Here is a 26,833-nt window from a genome sequence, read left to right as displayed (position 1 = left end):
GCCACATAGACTGCCCCGAGGTTGAACAGAAAACAGTACTGGCCCCAGGGAGAGGATGGATCTTCACAGGATGACAGAAAGGCCCTGTAATAGCGAGAAAGAGTTTTGTCTTGGGAATGTTGTGTTTGAGGACTCTTCTTGTTCGGCTCTGGAGCTGAGGACCTTCCAGCTGCAGCTCGGCTTGTGATCCTCAGGTAAAAACCCAGACATTCCACTCAATCTGCGAACAGAGGCATTCAATGGAGACATCGATTGTATGATAGCGATAACAGCCTTTTATGAACCAATGGCTCACAAATTACAATTGTTACTTACCACTTGTCAAGGTGGTATTGTGGATAATATCCGATTTATTCACAGAAAGGCAGCCAGTCATTGGATCATGGTGGTTTAATCTGTCACATTACAGAACAGGAGCCTTTATGAGTCTGTTTGGTTATAAATGAATGGCCAAAAGTGATGGCATTATGCAACAGGTTTTCTACCAACAAACTTTATCAATGTGTTTTTTGCGACCAAGCCTGGTTCCATATCTATTTAACTCCTATGGTTGTTGTCATGTGAATGCCCAAATGAGTTGTCAAGACAACACAAACAACTCTGGGACCAGGCTATTTCACTCCTCGGTGCCATGGTAACAAGTTTTACTTAAAAAAATACAAGACACCATTTTTTATTAATTTTTATTATGCATCCAAGTAATAATATTTGTTTACACAAACAGGAATACATTTGTCACATTGAAATAGTTTGGATACTATTTCCATGACAACAATACAAAATCAAAAACAGAAAAAGCACAACAATAAACAAACATAATAATTGAATATTATACAATGGCAACAAAACTTATAACTGCCATACATGAAATTCATGAATTGTAACAGTGGTAGTTGTTATATTTGTTATTTCTCAGGGTTTTTTTAGATACGCACGTGGCGCACGTGGTCTCTTTCGGTGAGTATGAAGTGTATGGTCAAAATTGCAATCTAAAGCCTACATTAAAGCTATACCTTCTGCAATTACAACGCAGACATTACTACAACAACAAAAATGTCATCAAATGGGTCTGGGTTAATTGTCTGCATGAATCTCATTTACATAAAACTGACAGGTGTAGTCCAAATGGAATCTCATTTACATAAAACGGACAGGTGTAGTCCAAATGGAATCTCATTTACATAAAACGGACAGGTGTAGTCCAAATGGAATCTCAGTTACATAAAACTGACATGTGTAGTCCAAATGGAATCTCAGTTACATAAAACTGACAGGTCTAGTCCAAATGGAATCTCATTTACATAAAACGGACATGTGTAGTCCAAATGGAATCTAATTTACATAAAACTGACATGTGTAGTCCAAATGGAATCTCAGTTACATAAAACTGACAGGTCTAGTCCAAATGGAATCTCATTTACATAAAACTGACAGGTGTAGTCCAAATGGAATCTCATTTACATAAAACTGACAGGTGTAGTCCAAATTGAATCTCATTTACATAAAACTGACAGAGGTGTAGTCCAAATGGAATCTCATTTACATAAAACTGACATGTGTAGTCCAAATGGAATCTCAGTTACATAAAACTGACAGGTGTAGTCCAAATGGAATCTCATTTACATAAAACTGACATGTGTAGTCCAAATGGAATCTCATTTACATAAAACTGACATGTGTAGTCCAAATGGAATCTCAGTTACATAAAACTGACAGGTGTAGTCCAAATGGAATCTCATTTACATAAAACTGACAGGTGTAGTCCAAATGGAATCTCATTTACATAAAACTGACAGAGGTGTAGTCCAAATGGAATCGTAAGGGGTGAAATATTATATATACATAATATTACTTTTCCAGTGTTGCGGATTGCTACATATAAGCACATCATTATGAACTAACCATTCTGTATCTTTACCTACTAAAACAGTAACAGTAACCTGTTCTACAGGGTTTCTCCATGTAGACTGACTATTGGAGCGCCCATCAGCAGTGGGCTAAAAGGCCTTGTACTGTGATCAGTCGCTCATAAGTAGCACACCAGTCTGGTTACTAAAGGCTATGACATGTAATAACAGGCTATAAACCGTACTCTGATCGTTCACTCATACGTAGCATACCGGCCTGGTTACTAAAGGCTATGACGTGTAATAACAGGCTAGAACTCTTCTACTCCCTCTACCACAGGGTTTCACCATAGCACACTGAGAGAGCAAGCCTGTCCTTGGTGTGTGTGTGTGTGTGTGTGTATTTGGCTCCCAACATGACATTCCTCTCCTGATTGACTTTACAGTAACATTGATCTGAACCAGACAGACAGACATTTTCTTTTAAAGTCCTTGACAAGTGAATGAATCTCTCTGACTCTTTAACTCATGGTAATCATCTCATATTTGTCCTTAAGACTGCTGTCCTCCTCCAGATCTTCTTCCTCCTCTTCGTCCTCCTCCTCTTCCTCCTCGTGGGGTTTCTCAGGCTGTTTGTGATGCATCTCGATGAACAGGAAGTAGACCAGAGCCCCGACCACGCCTCCTATCATCGGCCCCGCCACCGGGACCCACCACCAGTAGTCTGAAGTGCTGTGTATAGGTAGGCACACACACACACATATATATACACACACACACACACACATTACAAGAACACATAACACATGCAATAGATGAAGGTATAAGAACACATTATCTGGATAATGCTGTGACGCGTCGAGCCACACTTAGAAATACTTTGTTAAGCCTTGTACGGTGCATTCGGGAAAGTATTCAGACCCCTTGACTTTTTACACATTTTGTTACATTACAGCCTTATTCTAAAATTGATTGAATTGTTTTTTCCCCCCTCATCAATCTACACACAACACCCCATAATGACATCACAATACCCCATAGTGACATCACAATACCCCATAGTGACAAAGCAAAAACAGTTTTTTAAATGTTTGCAAATGTATTAGAAATAAAAATATGAAATAGGACATTTACATAAGTAGATTAAAGCACCTTTGGCAGCGATTACAGCCTCGAGTCTTCTTGGGTATGATGCTACAAGCTTGGCACACATGTATTTTAGGAGTTTCTCCCATTCTTCTCGGCAAATCTTCTGAAGCTCTGTCAGGTTGGATGGGGAGCATCACTGCACAGCTATTTTCAGGTCTCTCCAGAGATATCCGATCATGTTCAAGTCCGGGCTTTTTGCTGGGCCACTCGAGGATATTCAGAGACTTGTCCTGAAGCCACTCCTGCGTTGTCTTGGCTGTGTGGTTAGCGTCTTTGTCCTGTTGGAAGGTGAACCTTCGCCCCAGTCTGAGGTCCTGAGCGCTCTGGAGCAGGTTTTCATCAAGGATCTCTCTCTACTTTGCTCTGTTCATCTTTCCCTCCATCCTAACTAGTCTCCCAGTACCTGCCACTGAAAAACATCCCCACAGCATGATGCTGCCACCACCTTGCTTCACCGTAGGGATGGTTCCAGGTTTCCTCCAGACGTGACACTTGGCATTCAGACCAAAGTGTTCAATCTTGGTTTCATCAGACCAGAGAATCTTGTTTTTCATGGTCTGAGAGTCCTTTAGGTGCCTTTTGGCAAACTCCAAGCAGGCTGTCATGTGCCTTTTACTGAGGAGTAGCTTTCATCTGGCTACTCTACCATAAAGGCCTGATTGGTGGAGTGCTGCAGAGATGGTTGTCCTTCTGGAAGGTTCTCCCATCTCCACAGAGGAACTCTGGAAAGTATTGTAGGTTATACTCAGTGGGTTCTGTAGAATGTACAGTTGGAAGTTTACATACACCTCAGCCAAATACATCTAAACTCAGTTTTTCACAATTCCTGAATGTGAAATGTCAGAACAATAGTTGAGAGAATCAGGTTTTATTTTCTTCATCACATTCCTAGTGGGTCAGAAGTTTAAATACACTCAATTAGTATTTGATATCATTGCCTTTAAATTGTTTAACTTGGGTCAAATGTTTCGGGTTGCCTTCCAGAAGCTTCCTGCAATAAGTTGGGTGAATTTTGGCCCATTCCTCCTTACAGAGCTGGTATAACTGAGTCAGGTTTGTAAGCCTCCTTGCTCGCACACGCTTTTTCAGTTCTGCCCACAAATTTTCTATAGGATTGAGGTCAGGGCTTTGTGATGGCCACGCCAATACCTTGACTTTGTCCTTAAGCCATTTTGCCACAACTTTGGAAGTATGCTTGGGGTCATTGTCCATTTGGAAGACCCATTGGCGACCAAGCTTGAACTTTCTGACTGATGTCTTGAGATGTTGCTTCAATATAGCCACATCATTTTCCTGCCTCATGATGCCATCTATTTTATGAAGTGCACCAGTCCCTCCTGCAGCAAAGCACCCCCACAACATGATGCTGCCACCCCCGTGCTTCATGGTTGGGATGGTGTTCTTCGGCTTGCAAGCGTTCCCCTTTTTCCTCCAAACATAACGATGGTCATTATGGCCAAACAGTTCTATTTTTGTTTCATCAGACTAGTGGACATTTCTCCAAAAAGTATGATCTTTGTCCCCATGTGCAGTTGCAAATCGTAGTCTGGCTTTTTTATGGTGGTTTTGGAGCAGTTGCTTCTTCCTTACTGAGCGGCCTTTCAGGTTATATCGATATAGGACTCGTTTTACTGTGGATATAGATACTTTTGTACCCGTTTCCTCCAGCATCTTTACAAGGTCCTTTGCTGTTGTTCTGGGATTGATTTGCACTTTCGCACCAATGTACATTCATCTCCAGGAGACAGAACACGTCTCCTTCCTGAGCGGTGTGACGGCTTCGTGGTCCCATGGTGTTTATACTTGCGTACTATTGTTTGTACAGATGAACGTAGTACCTTCAGGTATTTGGAAGGATGCAACATACTTGTGGAGGTCTACAATGTTTTTCTGGGGTCTTAGCTGATTTCTTTAGATTTTCCCATGATGTCAAGCAAAGAGGCAATGAGTTTGAAGGTAGGCCTTGAAATACATCCACAGGTACACCTCCAATAGACTAAAATGATGTAAATTAGCCTATCAGAATCTTCTAAAGCCATTGTCTGGAATTTCCAAGCTGTTTAAAGGCACAGTCAACTTAGTGTATGTAAACTTCTGACCCACTGGAATTGTGAGACAGTGAATTATAAGTGAAATAATCTGTCTGTGGAAAAATGACTTGTGTCATGCACAAAGTAGATGTCCTAACCGACTTGCCAAAATTATATTTTGTTAACAAGAAATTTGTGGAGTGGTTGAAAAATTAGTTTTAATGATTCCAACCTAAGTGTATGTAAACTTCCGACTTCAACTGTATATACTTGAAAATGTATCAATTGACCAATTCGGCACATTTGGGCAAACTCCTGGCAGACTTGACACAAAATACTGTGCAGTGATGTATATATTTACTGGATCAGTCTGAAACTTTGCACACACCCTGCTGCCATCTGTTGGCCAAAACCTAAATTACACTTAGACTCCTATCTGAATGTATGGCCTTTCTCTTGCATTTCAAAGATGAAGGGAAATATATATATATAAACTAATGTTTTTTTTGTTTGTATTATCTTTTACAATATCTAATGTGTTATATTCTCCTATATTAATTTCACATTTCCACAAACTTCAAAGTGTTCCCTTTCAAATAGTATCAAGAATATACGGAAATGTGTCCTTATTTCAGGTCCTGAGCTACAGACAGTTAGATTTGGGTATGTGATTTTAGGTGGACATTTTTAAAAAGGGTCCGATCCTTAATTTAAGAACGATGGAGGCCACTGTGTTGTTTGTTGACCTTCAATGCTGCAGAAATGTTTTGCAACCTTTCCCCAGATCTGTGCCTCGACACAATCCTGTCTTGGCGCTCTATGGAAAATTCCTTCGACCTCACGGCTTGTTTTCTTTTTTTTTTTGCTCTGACATGCACTGTCAACTGTGATACCTTATATAGAGAGGTGTGTGCCTTTCCAAATCATGTCCAATCAATTTAATTTACCACAGGTGGATTCCAATCACCTCGTAGAAACGTCTCACGGATGATCAATGACAACGGCATGCACCAGAGCTCAATATACTGTCTCATATCAAAGGGTCTGAATACTTAGGTATGTAAATAAGGCATTTCTGTTTATTTGTAATACATTTGCAAACATTTCTAAAAACCTGTTTTCTCTTTGTCATTATGGGGTAGTGTGCAGAGATTGAGGGTAAAAAAAAGAGATTTAATCCATTTTAGAATAAGGCTGTAACGTCATAAAATGTGGAAAAAGTTAAAGGGTCTAAATGCACTATAAGTGCGTCTAAATGCAACCGTCACAGAATTATCCAAAACGACAACTGTTTGTTTTTTACAGCACCATTATAATTTACATCTCAGTCTACTTTCCAAGCTCCAATGCTTTTGAAAGTTCAATTAAAGGAATCCAAGTACAATTCAATAGTAGGCAACCCAACGGGGTTAGCACAGAGCATGACAACAGATAATTAGCTAACATTGACTGCATGTGATGTGTTGTGATGTGTTGCTATGCATGTGAGGTTATATAACACCAATCAACACACGGTTGTTTTTTTTCACCTATCAGTACCAGACAATCAAAGGACGATTTGACTAAAACGGTCAACTAATAACCAAGCTACTTTTTGGAATAGATCCAGTAAGTGGAACTAGAAGTTTGTGAAACACTGGTCTAGTCTTTGATCGACATGAGTTACATGAACCCTTCTGTATGAGTTACCTGAACCCTTCTATATGAGTTACCTGAACACTTCTACATGAGTTACCTGAACCCTTCTATACGAGTTACCTGAACCCTTCTACATGAGTTACCTGAACACTTCTATATGAGTTACCTGAACCCTTCTATATGAGTTACCTGAAGACTCCCCAGTCTGCTACTGCAGTGAAGTGCCATGACCCGGATGTCTGGCAGGGTTGAGGTGGTACTTACCTCTAATCTTAGCCGCATATATTAAATTATACAGTATTATATTATGAGTTACCTGAACACCTCCCAACCCCAGCCTGCTACAGCAGTAAAGAGTCGTGGCCCCAGGTCCCTGGCAGGGTTGAGGGGGTACCCACAGTTCAGCCCCATGGACACTCCGATAGCCATGATGATCAGGCCGATGCACAGTGGCTCCATGCCTCTAGGGGCGCCGATGTTCTTCCCATCGCTGATGGCCAGGATACACAACACCAGCATGCCTGTTCCTGCTGCCTGGAGAGTACAAAGAATACAGTATGAAGATGGGCAGAATCCCTGTTCCCGCTGCCTGGTGAGTACAAAGACTACAGTATGAAGATAGGCAGAATCCCTGTTCACGCTTCCTGCAGAGTACAATCAAAGAATACAGTATGAAGATGGGCAGAATCCCTGTTCACGCTTCCTGCAGAGTACAATCAAAGAATACAGTATGAAGAGGGGCAGAATCCCTGTTCACGCTTGTCGGAGATGTCATGGCGACATTGGCTAGCTAAACTCATGTGTAGAAACACATGATCGAGGCTAACGGTCATCTCACGATGAACTGTGTGTGTGAAGGCCGTCAAATTAAAAAGGCACTTCTTTGATATAAAGTTGTTTTTGAAGATTTTTTTATTTTTATCAGTTTGTCACTCACGAGGTTGTAGTAATAACATGTTCAATTACTGAAGACATTGGGTCCAATCTTGGTTGTTCCTTTAGATTAAAAAAAAAAAAATAATGATTAAGGAAGAGCTTTTCACTTCTCTCATTGACTTCTAAAACCCCGGTCTGGTCTGTTTTGGAAAACGCTCAATGTTGCACCTCTGGGTTTAAAATCTCTGTGGTAAGATTATTTAAATTGTTGACAACAGCATTGGGTCAATTACATTTCAATTTAGTCAATTCAGGAAGGAAATGGACACTGGTTGATCATTTAAATAAAAGGACATCAGTAATACCTGGTGATATTTTCATTTATTTTTAATATTCCAGCAGGATATAAAGAAAATTGTTGAAATGTTATTCTTTATATTTGTTGGGAGAACATAATGTTATTCTTCATCCAGGCTGCATTACATCCCATAGGGCGGTGCACAATTTGCCCAGTGTCGTCCAGGTTTGGCCGAGTTAGGGTTTGGCCGAGTTAGGGTTTGGCCGAGTTAGGGTTTGGCCAGGGTAGGCCGTCATTGTAAATAATATATTTTTATTAACTGACTTGCCTAGTTATATAAACATTTAAACATATATTTGTTGGGGGAATAATGTTATTCTTTATATTTGTTGGGGGAACGTAATGTTATTCTTTATATTTGTTGTGAGAATAATGTTATTCTTTATATTTGTTGTGAGAACGTAATGTTATTCTTTATATTTGTTGTGAGAATAATGTTATTCTTTATATTTGTTGTGAGAATAATGTTATTCTTTATATTTGTTGTGAGAATAATGTTATTCTTTATATTTGTTGTGAGAATAATGTTATTCTTTATATTTGTTGTGAGAATAATGTTATTCTTTATATTTGTTGTGAGAATGTAATGTTATTCTTTATATTTGTTGTGAGAATAATGTTATTCTTTATATTTGTTATATTATTATTGGCCGCCCTCTTTGTTTTGTTACATGACCACTCCACATCAATTTGACAAACACGGCACTTTTTTTGCATTTATAGTTACAAAGCAAAATGTAGTTATTTGATAGATACACATGCAGTATACAGAACATACGTTAAGTATTTAGACCCCTTGACTTTTTTTACATTTATTTTTTACGTTACAGGCTTATTCTAAAATGGATTTAAAAAATAATAATCTTCATCAACAAAGCAACAACAGATTTTTAGATGTATTAAATATTTTAAAAACTAAAATATCACATTTACATAAGTATTCAGACTCTTTACTCAGTACTTTGTTGAAACACCTTTAGCAGCGATTACAGCCTCGAGTCTTCTTGGGTATGACTCTACAAGCTTGTTACACCTGTATTTGGGGAGTTTCTCCCATTCTTCTCTGCAGATCCTCTCAAGCTCTGTCAGGTTGGATGGGGAGCGTTGCTGCACAGCTATTTTCAGGTCTCTTCCAGAGATGTTCAAGTCCAGGCCCTGGCTGGGTCAATCAAGGACATTCAGAGACTTGTCCCGAAGTCACTCCTTCATTGTCTTGGCTGTGTGCTTGTCCTGTTGGAAGGTGAACCTTCGCCCCAGTCTGAGGTCCTGAGCGCTCTGGAGCAGGTTTTCATTAAGGATCTCTCTGTACTTTGCTGCATTCATCTTTCCCTCCATCCTGACTAGTCTCCCAGTCCCTGCTGCTGAAAAACATCCCCACAGCATGTTGCTGCCATCACCATGCTTCACCGTAGGGATGGTGCCAAGTTTTCTCCAGACGTGAAGCTTGGCATTCAGGCCAAAGAGTTCAATCTTGATTACATCAGATCAGATTATCTTGTTTCTCATATTCTGAGAGTCCTTTAGGTGCCTTTTTGGCAAACTCCAAGCGGGATGTCATGTGCCTTTTAGTGAGTAGTGGCTTCCGTCTGGCCACTCTACCATAAAGGCCTGATTGGTGGAGTGCTGCAGAGATGGTTGTCCTTCTGGAAGGTTCTGCCATCTCCACAGAGGAACTCTGGTGCTCTGTCAGAGTGACCAGAGGGTTCTTGGTCACCTCCCTGACCCAAGGCCCTTCCGCCCCGATTGCTCAGTTTGGTTGGGCGTCAAGCTCTTGGAAGAGTCTTGGTGGTCACAAACTTCCTCCATTTAAGAATAATGGAGGCCACTGTGATCTTGGGGACCTTAACATTTCTAAAAAACATTTTAGAATAAGGCTGTAATGCAACAAAATATGGAAAAAGTCAAGGGGTCTGAATACTTTCCGTTTGCACTGTATAGTATTTTTTGGTCCTAACTACTACAGGCCTTTTAACCCACCCCTCAGCTACTCTCAGCCCATCCCACCCATCTCCGTAAAGCTACTCTCAGCCCATCCCACCCATCTCCGTAAAGCTACTCTCAGCCCATCCCACCTATCTCCGTAAAGCTACTCTCAGTCCATCCCACCTATCTCCGTAAAGCTACTCTCAGCCCATCCCACCCATCTCCGTAAAGCTACTCTCAGTCCATCCCACCTATCTCCGTAAAGCTACTCTCAGTCCATCCCACCTATCTCCGTAAAGCTACTCAGCCCATCCCACCTATCTCCGTAAAGCTACTCTCAGTCCATCCCACCTATCTCCGTAAAGCTACTCTCAGCCCATCCCACCTATCTCCGTAAAGCTACTCTCAGCCCATCCCACCCATCTCTGTAAAGCTACTCTCAGCCCATTCCACCTATCTCTGTAAAGCTACTCTCAGCCCATCCCACCCATCTCTGTAAAGCTACTCTCAGTCCATCCCACCTATCTCTGTAAAGCTACTCTCAGCCCATCCATCTCTGTAAAGCTACTCTCAGCCCATTCCACCTATCTCTGTAAAGCTACACCTCAGCCCATCCCACCCATCTCTGTAAAGCTACTCTCAGTCCATCCCACCTATCTCTGTAAAGCTACTCTCAGCCCATCCCACCCATCTCCTTAAAGCTACTCTCAGCCCATCCCACCTATCTCCGTAAAGCTACTCTCAGCCCATCCATCTCTGTAAAGCTACTCTCAGCCCATTCCACCTATCTCTGTAAAGCTACACCTCAGCCCATCCCACCCATCTCTGTAAAGCTACTCTCAGTCCATCCCACCTATCTCTGTAAAGCTACTCTCAGCCCATCCCACCCATCTCCTTAAAGCTACTCTCAGCCCATCCCACCCATCTCCTTAAAGCTACTCTCAGCCCATCCCACCCATCTCCGTAAAGCTACTCTCAGTCCATCCCACCCATCTCCGTAAAGCTACTCTCAGTCCATCCCACCCATCTCCGTAAAGCTACTCTCAGCCCATCCCACCCATCTCCGTAAAGCTACTCTCAGCCCATCCCACCTATCTCCGTAAAGCTACTCTCAGTCCATCCCACCTATCTCCGTAAAGCTACTCTCAGTCCATCCCACCTATCTCCGTAAAGCTACTCAGCCCATCCCACCTATCTCCGTAAAGCTACTCTCAGCCCATCCCACCTATCTCTGTAAAGCTACTCTCAGCCCATCCCACCTATCTCTGTAAAGCTACTCTCAGCCCATCCCACCTATCTCTGTAAAGCTACTCTCAGCCCATCCCACCTATCTCTGTAAAGCTACTCTCAGCCCATCCCACCTATCTCCGTAAAGCTACTCTCAGCCCATCCCACCTATCTCCGTAAAGCTACTCTCAGCCCATCCCACCCATCTCCGTAAAGCTACTCTCAGCCCATCCCACCTATCTCCGTAAAGCTACTCTCAGTCCATCCCACCTATCTCCGTAAAGCTACTCTCAGTCCATCCCACCTATCTCCGTAAAGCTACTCAGCCCATCCCACCTATCTCCGTAAAGCTACTCTCAGCCCATCCCACCTATCTCTGTAAAGCTACTCTCAGCCCATCCATCTCTGTAAAGCTACTCTCAGCTCATCCCACCTATCTCTGTAAAGCTACTCTCAGCCCATCCCACCTATCTCTGTAAAGCTACTCTCAGCCCATCCCACCTATCTCTGTAAAGCTACTCTCAGCCCATCCCACCTATCTCCGTAAAGCTACTCTCAGCCCATCCCACCCATCTCTGTAAAGTTACTCTCAGCCCATTCCACCTATCTCTGTAAAGCTACTCTCAGTCCATCCCACCTATCTCTGTAAAGCTACTCTCAGTCCATCCCACCTATCTCTGTAAAGCTACTCTCAGTCCATCCCACCTATCTCTGTAAAGCTACTCTCAGCCCAGCCCACCTATCTCTGTAAATCTACTCTCAGTCCATCCCACCCATCTCCGTAAAGCTACTCTCAGCCCATCCCACCCATCTCCGTAAAGCTACTCTCAGCCCATCCCACCCATCTCCGTAAAGCTACTCTCAGCCCATCCCACCTATCTCCGTAAAGCTACTCTCAGTCCATCCCACCTATCTCTGTAAAGCTACTCTCAGTCCATCCCACCTATCTCTGTAAAGCTACTCAGCCCATCCCACCTATCTCCGTAAAGCTACTCTCAGCCCATCCCACCTATCTCTGTAAAGCTACTCTCAGCCCATCCCACCTATCTCTGTAAAGCTACTCTCAGCCCATCCCACCTATCTCTGTAAAGCTACTCTCAGCCCATCCCACCTATCTCTGTAAAGCTACTCTCAGCCCATCCCACCTATCTCCGTAAAGCTACTCTCAGCCCATCCCACCTATCTCCGTAAAGCTACTCTCAGCCCATCCCACCCATCTCCGTAAAGCTACTCTCAGCCCATCCCACCTATCTCCGTAAAGCTACTCTCAGTCCATCCCACCTATCTCCGTAAAGCTACTCTCAGTCCATCCCACCTATCTCCGTAAAGCTACTCAGCCCATCCCACCTATCTCCGTAAAGCTACTCTCAGCCCATCCCACCTATCTCTGTAAAGCTACTCTCAGCCCATCCCACCTATCTCTGTAAAGCTACTCTCAGCTCATCCCACCTATCTCTGTAAAGCTACTCTCAGCCCATCCCACCTATCTCTGTAAAGCTACTCTCAGCCCATCCCACCTATCTCTGTAAAGCTACTCTCAGCCCATCCCACCTATCTCCGTAAAGCTACTCTCAGCCCATCCCACCCATCTCTGTAAAGTTACTCTCAGCCCATTCCACCTATCTCTGTAAAGCTACTCTCAGTCCATCCCACCTATCTCTGTAAAGCTACTCTCAGTCCATCCCACCTATCTCTGTAAAGCTACTCTCAGTCCATCCCACCTATCTCTGTAAAGCTACTCTCAGCCCAGCCCACCTATCTCTGTAAATCTACTCTCAGTCCATCCCACCTATCTCTGTAAAGCTACTCAGTCCATCCCACCTATCTCTGTAAAGCTACTCTCAGTCCATCCCACCTTTCACCGTAAACCACAGACTTATGATTTAATGGGCAATATATGTTTAAACTGTGCTGTTTTACATACATTCTGAACTTTTATAATCGCATAGTATTTACAGATTGTATATTAAAGACTCATATTTTACTAACGATTTGTATATTATATTGTTGATTGATTGTCTATGGGTTTCCAAATCTCAAAAACAGTGCTATTTGTAGGGTTCGTTTCAGGTAAATGAATAGATTTGTCAGCCGCTCTTGAACCTGTGACCAGAAACAAGCTACATAGGGGCAATACCAAAAGAAGTGATCTAATGATTCTGTCCCTTTGCAGCAAAATCTGCAGAGCTGGGATAAATAAATCAAATTAAAATAAATGGTTGTATGCCCCATATACAGGACATAACATTCTGTAGGTGGCAAGAGTTTTACATGATCATTTAAATTGAGTGTTGCTTTGTGTATCAGTTCATAAATGATGCACCATGAAAACAAAACATCGAAAATCTCTTCCCACCTATTTTCCAACCTTTATGGCGCCACTGTCAACATTTTGTTTCTCAAATGAAACTGGTATACAGTGCCTTCAGAAAGTATTCATACCCCTGGACTTATTACACATTTTGTTCTGTTACAGCCTGAATTCAAAATTGATTTAAAAAAAAAACATTTCACTGACACAATACCCAATCCCATAATGACCAAGTGAAAACATGTTTTTAGAAATGTTTTCAAATTTATTGAAAATGAAATAGAGAAATATCTCATTTACATAAGTATTTACACCCCTGGGTCAGTACATGTTTGAATCAGCTTTGCACACGTGGATTGTACAATATTTGCACATTAAACAATTCTTCAAGCTCCATCAAGTTAGTTGTTGACCATTGCTAGACAGTCATTTCCAAGTCTTACCATAGATTTTCGAGCCGATTAAAGTCAAAACTGTAACTAGGCCACTCAGGAGCATTCAATCTCGTATTGGTAACCAACTTTGGCCTTGTGTTTTAAGTTATTGGCATGCTGAAAGTTGAATTTGTCTCCCTGTTTATGTTGGAAAGCAGACAGAGCCAGAGCCTTTGCCTGTGCTTAGCTCTATTCCATTTATTTGTATCCTAAAAAACTCCCTAGCTCTTGACGATGACAAGCATACCTATAACATGATGCAGCCACCACCATGCTTGAAAATATGAAGAGTGGTACTCAGTGATGTGTTGTGTTGGATTTGCCTCAAACGTAACGCTTTGTATTCAGGACATAAAGTTAATTTATTTGCCATATTTTTTGCAGTTTTACTTTAGTGCCTTGTTGCAAACAGGATGCATGTTTTGGAATATTTGTATTGTGACCAGGCTTCCTTCATTTAACTCTGTCATTTAGGTTATTATTGTGGAGTACCTACAAAGGTGTTGAGTCATCCTCAGTTTTCTCCAATCACAGCCATTCGTACTAATCTACTGGAGAACCCGTTCTTATTTAAATATAAACATTTGTACGACTGAAGCTTTTAGTGGGAAACTCATTTTCATTATATAAACATGCACGTTTAATTTAGTCTGATTGGCATTCCAAATCAAGTTAAATATTTTTTTGCTCATATAATAAATAAATAAAAAAAGTTTAGTCTGGAGTAGGCAGCACCATAGGGAAATAAGTCAACTATGATATGACTGAAGAGTTAATCAGTGTGATTTTCCATAAATACAGGTATTTCCCCTCTCCACGGTTGCAAGATCTTGCTTATTGTTTCGCTAACTCTCTATTGAAATTTGTTGCAGTGAGTTCATTTATATATTTCGGGATGTGAACGCCAAGTATGTCTTCTTCACCGGCAGACCATTTTTTACTGATAAACTACAGACGAATGTAAAATGTGTGTATTTTAATTATGCCATAAGCAATATGGTACACTTAGCATAATTAGGTTTAAGTCCAGAGAGGTAAATAGTCCAGATTCTCAATGAGATTGGGCATTCAGTACAGGGATCCAGATTCTCAATGAGATTGGGCATTCAGTACAGGGATCCAGATTCTCAATGAGATTGGGCATTCAGTACAGGGATCCAGATTCTCAATGAGGTTGGGCATTCAGTACAGGGATCCAGATTCTCAATGAGATTGAGCATTCAGTACATTCATTGAGAATCTGGATCCCTGTACTGAATGCCCAATGAGATTGGGCATTCAGTACAGGGATCCAGATTCTCAATGAGATTGGGCATTCAGTACAGGGATCCAGATTCTCAATGAGATTGGGCATTCAGTACAGGGATCCAGATTCTCAATGAGATTGGGCATTCAGTACAGGGATCCAGATTCTCAATGAGATTGGGCATTCAGTACAGGGATCCAGATTCTCAATGAGATTGGGCATTCAGTACAGGGATCCAGATTCCAGGCTTAAGAGAGAACTTGAGTCACTGGCATAGATTGACACTTTTGTTTAAAAGCCCTGGATTTTTAACCCCTTCATATTATTGTTGGTTCTTCTGATACCTAACATTTTGATGGCCAGAGCCAATAGATACTGAGACAATGGACAACCTTGTTTTTGCCCTTTTTAAAAAAAATCAAATAAAAAAGACAGCAATGACATTCATTGTACTGTTGAATGGGATGGCCAATGATTTGTCCTTTTGACAGTTCAATACTTTCTGAGATGTAGCCATTATTTACTATTTTACACCAAGGGTTACTATACATAACTTTTACCCATTTTAAAAGAGATTCTCCAAAATACAAATATATAAATTCTAGTCCTACTTTATCAAAGGCGTTTTTAAAGTCAGCTATGAATACCAGGCCTGATTTCCCAGGCGTTTCATAGTGTTCTATTGTTTCAAGTACTTGTCTTATATTTACCTCCAATGTATCGTCCATGTAAACAACCTGTCTGATTAGGATGAATAATATCCAACAATACCTTCTTAATTCTATGCGCTATGCATTTTGCAAAAATGTTTGCATCACAACACTGAAGTGTAAGGGGCCTCCAATGTTTTAAATGGACTAGATCTTTACATATACACCACTTGGATCCTGTTTCAGTAATAATGAAATCAGACCTTCATGTTGAATGTCTGATAATCAAATAATCAATGTGTGTATATGAGTGGTTAATTAAAACACGTTAATGAGTTACATCAAAAAAAGTTTGATATAACTCGAACCCTGGAGTTTTTCCAGACTGAAAGGAATGAATTGCATCAAGAAGTTCCTCCTCTGTAATTTGGCCTTCATCTGAGTCTTTCTGTACAGATGTTCATTTCACATTGTTATTAGGGGGAAAAGTCATTTTAGGTAACATTCTTCAGTGGTAATGTTATTCTTTATATTTGTTGTGAGAATAATGTTATTCTCTATATTTGCTGTGAGAACGTAATGTTATTCTGACGACAGGATATAACACCATCATGACTGACTGTCTAAGACAGGATATAACATCATCATGACTGACTGTCTAAGACAGGATATAACACCATCATGACTGACTGTCTAAGACAGGATATAACATCATCATGACTGACTGTCTAAGACAGGATATACAGTGCCTTACGAAAGTATTCGGCCCCCTTGAACTTTGCAACCAACCCATTTATTGGATATTTAAAACTTTTTTAACAAATCAAAAACTGAAAAATTGGGCGTGCAAAATGATTCAGCCCCTTTACTTTCAGTGCAGCAAACTCTCTCCAGAAGTTCAGTGAGGATCTCTGAATGATCCAATGTTGACCTAAATGACTAATGATGATAAATACAATCCACCTGTGTGTAATCAAGTCTCCGTATAAATGCACCTGCACTGTGATAGTCTCAGAGGTCCGTTAAAAGCGCAGAGAGCATCATGAAGAACAAGGAACACACCAGGCAGGTCCGAGATACTGTTGTGAAGAAGTTTAAAGCCGGATTTGGATACAAAAATATTTCCCAATCTTTAAACATCCCAAGGAGCACTGTGCAAGCGATAATATTGAAATGGAAGGAGTATCAGACCACTGCAAATCTATCAAGACCTGGCCGTCCCTCTAAACTTTCAGCTCATACAAGGAGAAGACTGATCAGAGATGCAGCCAAGAGGCCCATGATCACTCTGGATGAACTGCAGAGATCTACAGCTGAGGTGGGAGACTCTGTCCATAGGACAACAATCAGTCGTATATTGCACAAATCTGGCCTTTATGGAAGAGTGTCAAGAAGAAAGCCATTTCTTAAAGATATCCATAAAAAGTGTTGTTTAAAGTTTGCCACAAGCCACCTGAGAGACACACCAAACATGTGGAAGAAGGTGCTCTGGTCAGATGAAACCAAAATTGAACTTTTTGGCAACAATGCAAAATGTTATGTTTGGCGTAAAAGCAACACAGCGAAACACACCATCCCCACTGTCAAACATGGTGGTGGCAGCATCATGGTTTGGGCCTGCTTTTCTTCAGCAGGGACAGGGAAGATGGTTAAAATTGATGGGAAGAATGATGGAGCCAAATACAGGACCATTCTGGAAGAAAACCTGATGGAGTCTGCAAAAGACCTGAGACTGGGACGGAGATTTGTCTTCCAACAAGACAATGATGCAAAACATAAAGCAAAATCTACAATGGAATGGTTCAAAAATAAACATATCCAGGTGTTAGAATGGCCAAGTCAAAGTCCAGACCTGAATCCAATCGAGAATCTGTGGAAAGAACTGAAAACTGCTGTTCACAAATGCTCTCCATCCAACCTCACTGAGCTCGAGCAGTTTTGCAAGGAGGAATGGGAAAAAATGTCAGTCTCTCGATGTGCAAAACTGATAGAGACATACCCCAAGCGACTTACAGCTGTAATCGCAGCAAAAGGTGGCGCTACAAAGTATTAACTTAAGGGGGCTGAATAATTTTGCACGCCCAATTTTTCAGTTTTTGATTTGTTAAAAAAATTTGAAATATCCAATAAATGTTGTTCCACTTCATGATTGTGTCCCACTTGTTGTTGATTCTTCACAAAAAAATACAGTTTTATATCTTTATGTTTGAAGCCTGAAATGTGGCAAAAGGTCGCAAAGTTCAAGGGGGCCGAATACTTTCGCAAGGCACTGTAACACCATCATGACTGACTGTCTAAGACAGGATACAACATCATCATGACTGACTGTCTAAGACAGGATATAACATCATCATGACAGCCTGTCTAAGACCACCATTGTGACCACCATTGTGACTGTTACAGTGTTGTGTCTGTGTTGATGTTAAAGTGTTTTAAGTAGGTAAGTGTGAACATCAGAACGAGGGTCATTGGCCCCAAAACCCTGCTAACGAGGGGATGTGATGTGTAGGAAAGTGGGACAATCAATTTGCATTAGCAACATGTCCCAGAGAACTGGGGATGTAAAGGTTTAATGGCTAACTGATAAAACATTGTGTAACTACTGGTAACTAGAGCAGACTGGAGTACCAGAGGGGTCGTCTCTCCTCTCAACCCCTTGATTTCGTCTCGCCTGGTTTGCCTAGGTGGTGTTCATTAAGGCACGCAACAGACATTTTTTTGCAACAAAAAACTAAAATGTGTAGGTGGTAGGTAGTCCCTCAGAGCATTTTCATCTGTGTGGTGCTTAATGAACATGATACTGGTCTCTCCCCCTGGTCTCCCTCCCCCCCGGTCCACCCTCTTCCCGGTTTCTCCCCCCCCCCCTGGTCTCTCTCATCGTGACCCTTGACCTCGTCTCACCTGATCTATGAGGCCATCTACGATGGTCAGAGACCTGGCACAGTAGGATGCAACATACATACACACACACACACACACACACACACACACAAAAACACACACACACACACACACACTCACCTGGTCTATGATGCCTCCGAGGATGGTTAGGGACCTGGCACAATAGGATGCAACATACATACACACACACACACACTTACCTGGTCTATGATGCCTCCGAGGATGGTTAGGGACCTGGCAGGGTAAGAGGCAAAGATGTGGCCGGTGGCGTTAATACCAGTCACTGATAAAATCCCATTGGTGAAGTCCATGAACGCATCTACATGGATGACAATGTCACAGTTAGAAAACAAAACTTAGCCATTCAGAAGATGAAAAGATAAATAGCACACATTGATAAGACGATGGACGTTTGCTTCACAAGTCGATCTTCTATTGCACCTCGGTTAGAAAGCGGGATAGCGACAACTTCTTCACATCAAGAGCACATGACAACAATTCATAACAACAGTTCATAACAGAAGATCATAACAGCAGTTCATAACATTGGTTGTTAATAACAGCAGTTCATAGCAGTTCATAACAGCAGTTCATAACAGCAGTTCATAACAGCAGTTCATAACAGTTCATAACAGCAGTTCATAACAGTTCATAACAGCAGTTCATAACAGTTCATAACAACAGTTCATAACAGTTCATAACAGCAGTTCATAACAGTTCATAACAACAGTTCATAACAGAAGATCATAACAACAGTTCATAACAACAGTTCATAACAATAGTTCATAACAGCAGTTCATGACAGCAGTTCATAACAGTTCATAACAGTTCATAACACCAGTTCATAACAGAAGATCATAACAACAGTTCATAACAGCAGTTCATAACAGTTCATAACAACAGTTCATAACAACAGTTCATAACAGCATTTCATAACAGTTCATAACAGCAGTTCATAACAGTTCATAACAGTTCATAACAGTTCATAACAACAGTTCATAACAGTTCATAACAGTTCATAACAGAAGATCATAACAACAGTTCATAACAACAGTTCATAACAGCAGTTCATAACAGAAGATCATAACAGCAGTTCATAACAACAGTTCATAACAACAGTTCATAACAGAAGATCATAACAGCAGTTCATAACAGTTCATAACAGCAGTTCATAACAGCAGTTCATAACAGCAGTTCATAACAGTTCATAACAGCAGTTCATAACAGCAGTTCATAACAGCAGTTCATAACAGAAGATCATAACAACAGTTCATAACAATAGTTCATAACAGCAGTTCATAACAGTTCATAACAGCAGTTCATAACAGTTCATAACAGCAGTTCATAACAGAAGATCATAACAGCAGTTCATAACATTGGTTGTTCATAACAAACATGTCAAATGTGTTTGTTTGCCAGGGAATATGAGTTAAGCCAGTTGACCTGATTTGTTACAATTCACCCCAAGGCTTTTAAACATGTGCAATCTGTTGGAACAGTTCCATCAACAACTCTGCAGAAACAGATCACCGTGGTGATCGCAGAATGCAGCAACAGATCACCGTGGTGATCGCAGAATGCAGCAACAGATCACCGTGGTGATCGCAGAATGCAGCAACAGATCACCGTGGTGATCGCAGAATGCAGCAACAGATCACCGTGGTGATCGCAGAATGCAGCAACAGATCACCGTGGTGATCGCAGAATGCAGCAACAGATCACCGTGGTGATCGCAGAATGCAGCAACAGATCACCGTGGTGATCGCAGAATGCAGCAACATATTGTTTGTTGTATCACAGTAAGCTTTTATTAAATAATCGCATTTGGGAGCAGCAAAACAGTGAGCAGACGTTCCCCTTTTTTTTGATTGGCTTATTCTACTGTCCAACTCCTGTTATTTACTTTGGATGTCCGTAACAGAATGCAGACATGGCCACACTACTCACCATAATACAGCCCAAACACTGCAGCAGCTCCAGAGAAAGCACCAAGGAACTGAGCGATGACATAGACAGGGAATTTATAGAACTTGAGTTTTCCCAGGATCACCATGGCCAAGGAGACAGCAGGGTTCACATGGGCTCCTGGGAGAGAAGAGAGAGCCAGGTGATGGCTCTATCTCAATAATTGTTCCTGTGATTCCTCCCCATCCTATCTCCTTGCCTCCTTCTCAACCATATTGAAGAAGGTCAAAAAGGTTCTTCCCCCTCAGATCTTCTTTGAGAGGGAAGTGAGGAGAAAGGATGGGAGAAATGACGCAAGGACGAATTGAGAATGAGCCAGTGAAGGAGGAGAGAGGGTGGGGAGGTTGGAAAGATAGCCGTCTACACTATTAGATGAAGAGACATATTACAAATACATGCTCTCACTTTAACGTAATTCCAGCGGCTGAAATTACTGCTAAGTGACATATATTAAGACCAGCTATACTCCCTGTCTCTTTTCACAATATTTAAAATGCATGAGCGTGATCATAAACCGGCATGATGTTACTGTTGTTGTGGGCAATTTATCCCGTTTTCAATCCCTCTCTGTGTCACTACGTGTTGTATTCACAATCAGCCTAGCAGCGTGTTGGAGCCGAGATAGGTCTCTGTCATAGAGAGGCCACTGCCTTAGATCAATGGAGTTTGTAGGACATTTACTGCCCGAGGTTATGAATGGCCTGGATGGGGCTGGAACACAACAGGGCAATGGGTGAGAAATCAATCGCTAGTTCAGATGTATTAACTGTGAACAGGAGCTGGCACGTTCTGCATCGGTCTAGAACGTGAGGTGACAACATGACTGTTGACAGGGTGTAGCGGGGGGGGGGGGGGGGGGGGGGGTGTTTAATGTTGTCACATGAACTAAATGACTCTAAAGGAACGCCTCGTGTTACAATGTTATCATCAAACAATTAAAATGTCTTAACGTTTCACTTCAGTAAGCCTCCTGTGTGTGTGTATGTGTGTGTGTGTGTGTGTGTGTGTGTGTGTGTGTGTGTGTGTGTGTGTGTGTGTGTGTGTGTGTGTGTGTGTGTGTGTGTGTGAGTGTGTGTGTGAGTGAGTGAGTGAGTGAGTGAGTACAGTAGGTTCCAGGAACTTTAAAAAAAAAAACTATTGTTTTAATTGAGATGGCATCCCTCATTGATTGAACTGAATTCCAATATCTAATTTGAATAGGTATTGATCTCTGCAAACTCCAATTAATAACAAAACACCATTCATTACATAATAGTACAAATGCATTGTGAATCTTTTTTCCTGTTTTTGTCTGTACCTCATTCAGCCATGTATTAGGTTGGCTGATAATTTCACTGGGAGGTAGACATCTTTGATACAGCTTTTACTGCAGCATTAAACTCTGGCAAACCGGCAGAGAGAGTTTGTCACATTAACAATGCACCGTTGCTTCAGAACAGGCTTCTTTTTATTTAAAGTCTATTTTAAACGCACTCAATTGTAGTATTATTGTTATAATGTGATATGATAATTACCTGACACTCAATTGTAGTGTGGTTATAATAGTGTGTGATATGATAATTACCTTACACTCAATTGTAGTGTGGTTATAATAGTGTGTGATATGATAATTACCTGACACTCCTCCGGCCACGTACACTGCCATCATCAGTCCTACAGAGAAGCCTATATGGATGGTGAGAGTCTCCCCCATGGCATTACGACTCAGGACCGTCTGAGCAACAGACCCAACGCCAAACAACTAACACAGGAGATGAGGAGAGGGAGAGGGAAGCGGAGAGGGAAGAGAGGGAGAGGGAAGAAGAGAGGGAAGAAGAGAGGGAATAGAAGGACGAGAGGGAGAGAGAGAGAAGAGAAGGAAGAGAGGGAGAGGGAAAGAGAAGGAAGAGAGGGGGAGGGAAGAAGAGAGGGAAGAGAGAGAGAAGAGAAGGAAGAGAGAGAGAGGGAAGAGAAGGAAGAGAGGGAGAGGGAAGAAGAGAGGGGGAGGGAAGAAGAGAGGGAAGAGAGAGAGAGGTAAGAAGGAAGAAGAGAGAAGAGGGAAGAGAGGTAAGGGAAGGAAGAGAGGGAGAGGGAAGAAGAGAGAAGAGGGGTGAAGAAGAGAGGGAAGAAGAGAGAAGAGGGAAGAGAGGTGAAGAAGAGAGGGAAGAGAGGGAGAGGGAAGAAGTTAGTCCATGTCTAGCCAAGCAAATAGACATTAATCCCATTCAGTATAATACTATCAGTTACATTTAGTTTGTAAGAATTTGAATGAATTCTGATTACACTTTACTCACTTTACTAACCCTAATCCTAATCCTAAACCTGACCCTTATTTAATCATAATCCTAACCCCTAATTTAATTATATCCCTAACCTAATTGGGGTGGCAGGTAGCCTAGTGGTTAGAGCCAGTAACCGAAAGGCTGCTAGATCAAATCCCAGAGCTGTCAAAATCTGTCATTCTGCTCCTGAACAGGGCAAATAACCCACTGTTCCCCGGTAAACTGTCATTCTGCTCCTGAACAGGGCAAATAACCCACTGTTCCCCGATAAACTGTCATTCTGCTCCTGAACAGGGCAAATAACCCACTGTTCCCCGGTAAACTGTCATTCTGCTCCTGAACAGGGCAAATAACCCACTGTTCCCCGGTAAACTGTCATTCTGCTCCTGAACAGGGCAAATAACCCACTGTTCCCCGGTAAACTGTCATTCTGCTCCTGAACAGGGCAAATAACCCACTGTTCCCCGGTAAACTGTTATTGTAAATAAGAATTTGTTCTTAACTGACTTGCCTAGTTAAATAAAAAATGTATCTAATTTGATCACAATCCTACCCTTAATTGAATCATAATCCTAATTTAATCATGTGAAATAGCATACATTTTTTTTATGTAATTGCTCAATAAGATAACTCATATTGAGGGGTTACAAATTGCCCTTGTGAGGCAATTTCTCACCAAAACACATATTGAATATGAAGCCAGCGGTACTTACAACCAAGATAAAAGTCCCCAGGAACTCAGCCAGGAACTCCTTCAGTATCCCATGTTTCAGAGCATAGCGTTGCCTCATAGTTCTCCTGTGTTTCATCTCCATGTATCACCGTGCCAACGCGCTGTCAAAACTGACAGTTATCCAACAGTCTCACAGTGTCTCTGGAGCATCGCTAGATCCTCACCACCTCCAGACACTCCCACGTCCACTACCCCTACCAGACACTCCCACGGCCTCTACCCTTACCAGACACTCCCACGTCCTCTACCCCTACCAGACACTCCCACATCCAATACCCATACCAGACACTCCCACGTCCTCTACCCCTACCAGACACGCCCACGGCCTCTACCCCTACCAGACACTCCCACGTCCTCTACTCCTACCAGACACTCCCACGTCCTCCACCCCTACCAGACACTCCCACGTCCTCCACCCCTACCAGACACTCCCACGTCCTCCACCCCTACCAGACACTCCTACCAGACACTCCCACGTCCTCCACCCTTACCAGACACTCCCACGTCCTCCACCCCTACCAGACACTCCCACGTCCTCCACCCCTACCAGACACTAGTCTACACCCATTCAGCATGTCTCAGAGTGAGACCATGGGGGTAAAACAAATAGGCATTTTGGGGCAAAAATTAGTAAAATAGATATTGAAAGTTCTGGATGAGAGTGGTAAAAGGATAATGACATTAGAACCTTCAAAGAGTAACATAATTTAGTTTTACTTTATGATTTTCCAACATTCTACTTTTGCAGTGGCTTACGTTGCTAATTGCTGCACATATTTCTAAAAGCATATTGTTAGTAACAGTATGTTATTGTTAGAAAACAACACACAGCAGCAGAGACGGTAAAGTGGCAAAGTGTGCCTGTTTTACAACCGGGACACAGCGCCTCCTGCTGGACAAAATCAGTAAAAATGTACAGCGCCTAGTTATTCCCACGCGGTCTCCATTACAAGTACGAACCAGTCCCGACCCTGCTAAACTATATGAGTTTATTATGGTAAAATATATAAAGTTACTTTTTTAAAACTGAGTCTTAAAAGCAAGTAAATTGAACCAAACATAGCAGCCTACAATTTTCATTAATTATGCCAAAATCAGTTGTACAGTAGAAAACAGCACATGAATCGGATACAGCACCGACCAAATAGAAGGACATCGAAAAGCTCTGTTGATTGTTGGTCCTCTAAACAGCAGAGCTACTACAAAAAAACTAAGATCAGGAAGAGGCTGACAATTCCAGCACGCAGATCAGAATCCCCAACTAATAAAGAAATAACATGCAAAGAACACGAACATGTCAAAGATGCCTTCACTTCAAATCAACTGAATCCATAGTAGAGACAACATTACTTTCACAGTGAAATCAGGGGAGAGCGCGAACGCAGTCCCCCACTACCAGAAATTATGCAATCGAGATTTCCACATTTGAGAAATTCGCAGGGGTCAGCACAGCCGGAGTGCAATGGCTGAGCCTCGCCCTGGGTGAACCGCCTTCTTGATCACGGTGTCTCCCTTGCCAGGTAAGTATGAGTTGTACGTGAGTACTGTGGGATACTGGTTCCCGTGCAAACGTTTTAGCCTAATGGTTATAGCACCACGGCTATTGAGGAAAAAAGCAAATAATTTAAATGAACGTTCAGTGTTATTTTGTCTGCTAGTAGATGGAGAGGTGAAAACACGTTTGAACTGTTATTTTACTCGTAAAATATGAGTTTTTCAATTTACCCAGGATGCAATTCTGCATAAATTAGCATAACAAAAACATTTATATTAAACGTGTCTGATAGCTGAAACTATAATGAATAAATGAATAATGAATAAATAAATGCCCCTGAGTACATCCAAAAATATTCTGAAACACACATAAAGCCAAGTGAATGGAATTTGTGATTTTATTTAGCCTTTCTCGTCTCGTGGTTAAAAACCAGACTGCAATTCTACTATGGACCACTAGTGGCCACACTCCCCAGTCCCACACAGCCACCCATGCAGGCACATTGAAACAGGGAGCGCTGATACAGTTAGTTTCTACTCTTTCTTGTGGTGTAAATGTCGAGACAGTGCGTCAAATCCCTGACTAAGCTTTAGCGTACTTATAGATTGATCTGAAAGTCAATGTATCCTATTGAACCCATGTCAGCCATTACTGGGGTGTGTTTGACAGGTCATTTTCAAAAATGGCTGCGGTCCGTAACGTTAAGAAACGACAGACACAAGCAAAAGTATAAAAGAGTAGCATGAGTAAATTTCTAGCAATCCAAGTGAGATTTAAGTCAAGTGGATTTTGTTTTGGGCATGTGCGTTGCTAGAGCAACTCCTAGAACAAGGATAGGGGAGAGAGAGAGAGAGAGAGAGAGAGAGAGAGAGAGAGAGAGAGAGAATTTAATTCTGCATGCAGAATTCTGCAAAAATATCCCCCGTGTACAACGTAGAACACCAAATAATGCATGCAGAGCAGAATTAGGCCGATACCCACTAATAATCAAAATCCAGAAAAGAGACGTTAAATTCTACAACCATCTAAAAGGAAGCAATTTCCAAACCTTCCATAACAAAGCCATTACCTACAGAGAGATGAACCTGGAGAAGAGTCCCCTAACCTAAGCAAGCTGCTCATGGGGCTCTGTACACAAACACACCCTACAGAGCCCCAGGACAGCAGCACAATTAGACCCAACCAAATCATGAGAAAACAAAAAGATAACTACTTGACACATTGGAAAGAATTAACAAAAAAACAGAGCAAACTAGAATGCTATTTGGCCCAAAACAGAGAGTGCACCGTGGCAGAATACCTGACCACCGTGACTGACCCAAACTTAAGGAACGCTTTGACTATGTACAGACTTAGTGAGCATAGCCTTGCTATTGAGAAAGGCCGCCGTAGACAGACATGGCTCTCAAGAGAAGACAGACACCACAAAATGAGGTGGAAAATGAGCTGCACTTCCTAACCTCCTGCCCAATGTATGACCATATTAGAGAGACATATTTCCCTCAGATTACACAGATCCACAAAGAATTCGAAAACAAATCAAATTTTGATAAACTCCCATATCTACTGGGTGAAATTCCACAGTGTGCCATCACAGCAGCAAGATTTGTGACCTGTTGCCACAAGAAAAGAGCAACCAGTGAACAAACACCATTGTAAATATAACCCATATTTACGCTTATTTATTTTCCCTTGTGTACTTTAACCATTTGTACATTGTTACAACACTGTATATATATAATATGACATTTGTAATGTCTTTATTGTTTTGAAACTTCTGTATGTGTAA

At 41.7% G+C, this 26,833-nt stretch overlaps 1 protein-coding gene and 1 non-coding gene across 2 annotated transcripts; both read right to left on the bottom strand.

Moving 5' to 3' along the window:
* Positions 1 to 667: 667 nt before the first annotated feature.
* Positions 668 to 25,077, bottom strand: aqp9a (aquaporin 9a). Its single transcript, XM_036969272.2, has 6 exons — positions 23,530 to 25,077; positions 22,170 to 22,296; positions 20,538 to 20,675; positions 18,791 to 18,909; positions 6,981 to 7,198; positions 668 to 2,579 (listed from the first exon to the last, which is right to left on the bottom strand). The coding sequence occupies exons 1-6, from the start codon at positions 23,629 to 23,631 to the stop codon at positions 2,369 to 2,371; spliced, it is 915 nt and encodes a 304-aa protein (XP_036825167.1). The 5' UTR covers positions 23,632 to 25,077; the 3' UTR covers positions 668 to 2,368.
* On the bottom strand, positions 24,914 to 25,077 carry LOC118945965 (U1 spliceosomal RNA). The gene has a single exon (XR_005041118.1). It is a non-coding gene; the product is annotated as a U1 spliceosomal RNA (small nuclear RNA).
* Positions 25,078 to 26,833: the final 1,756 nt, after the last annotated feature.

The sequence above is a fragment of the Oncorhynchus mykiss genome, chromosome 4 (genome assembly GCF_057628025.1).
Source record: "Oncorhynchus mykiss isolate SJ-2025 chromosome 4, ASM5762802v1, whole genome shotgun sequence".
NCBI classification, from domain to species: Eukaryota; Metazoa; Chordata; class Actinopteri; order Salmoniformes; family Salmonidae; genus Oncorhynchus; species Oncorhynchus mykiss.
The sequence above is the reverse complement of the archived record's forward strand: the minus strand, read 5'-3'. Positions and strand labels throughout refer to the sequence as shown.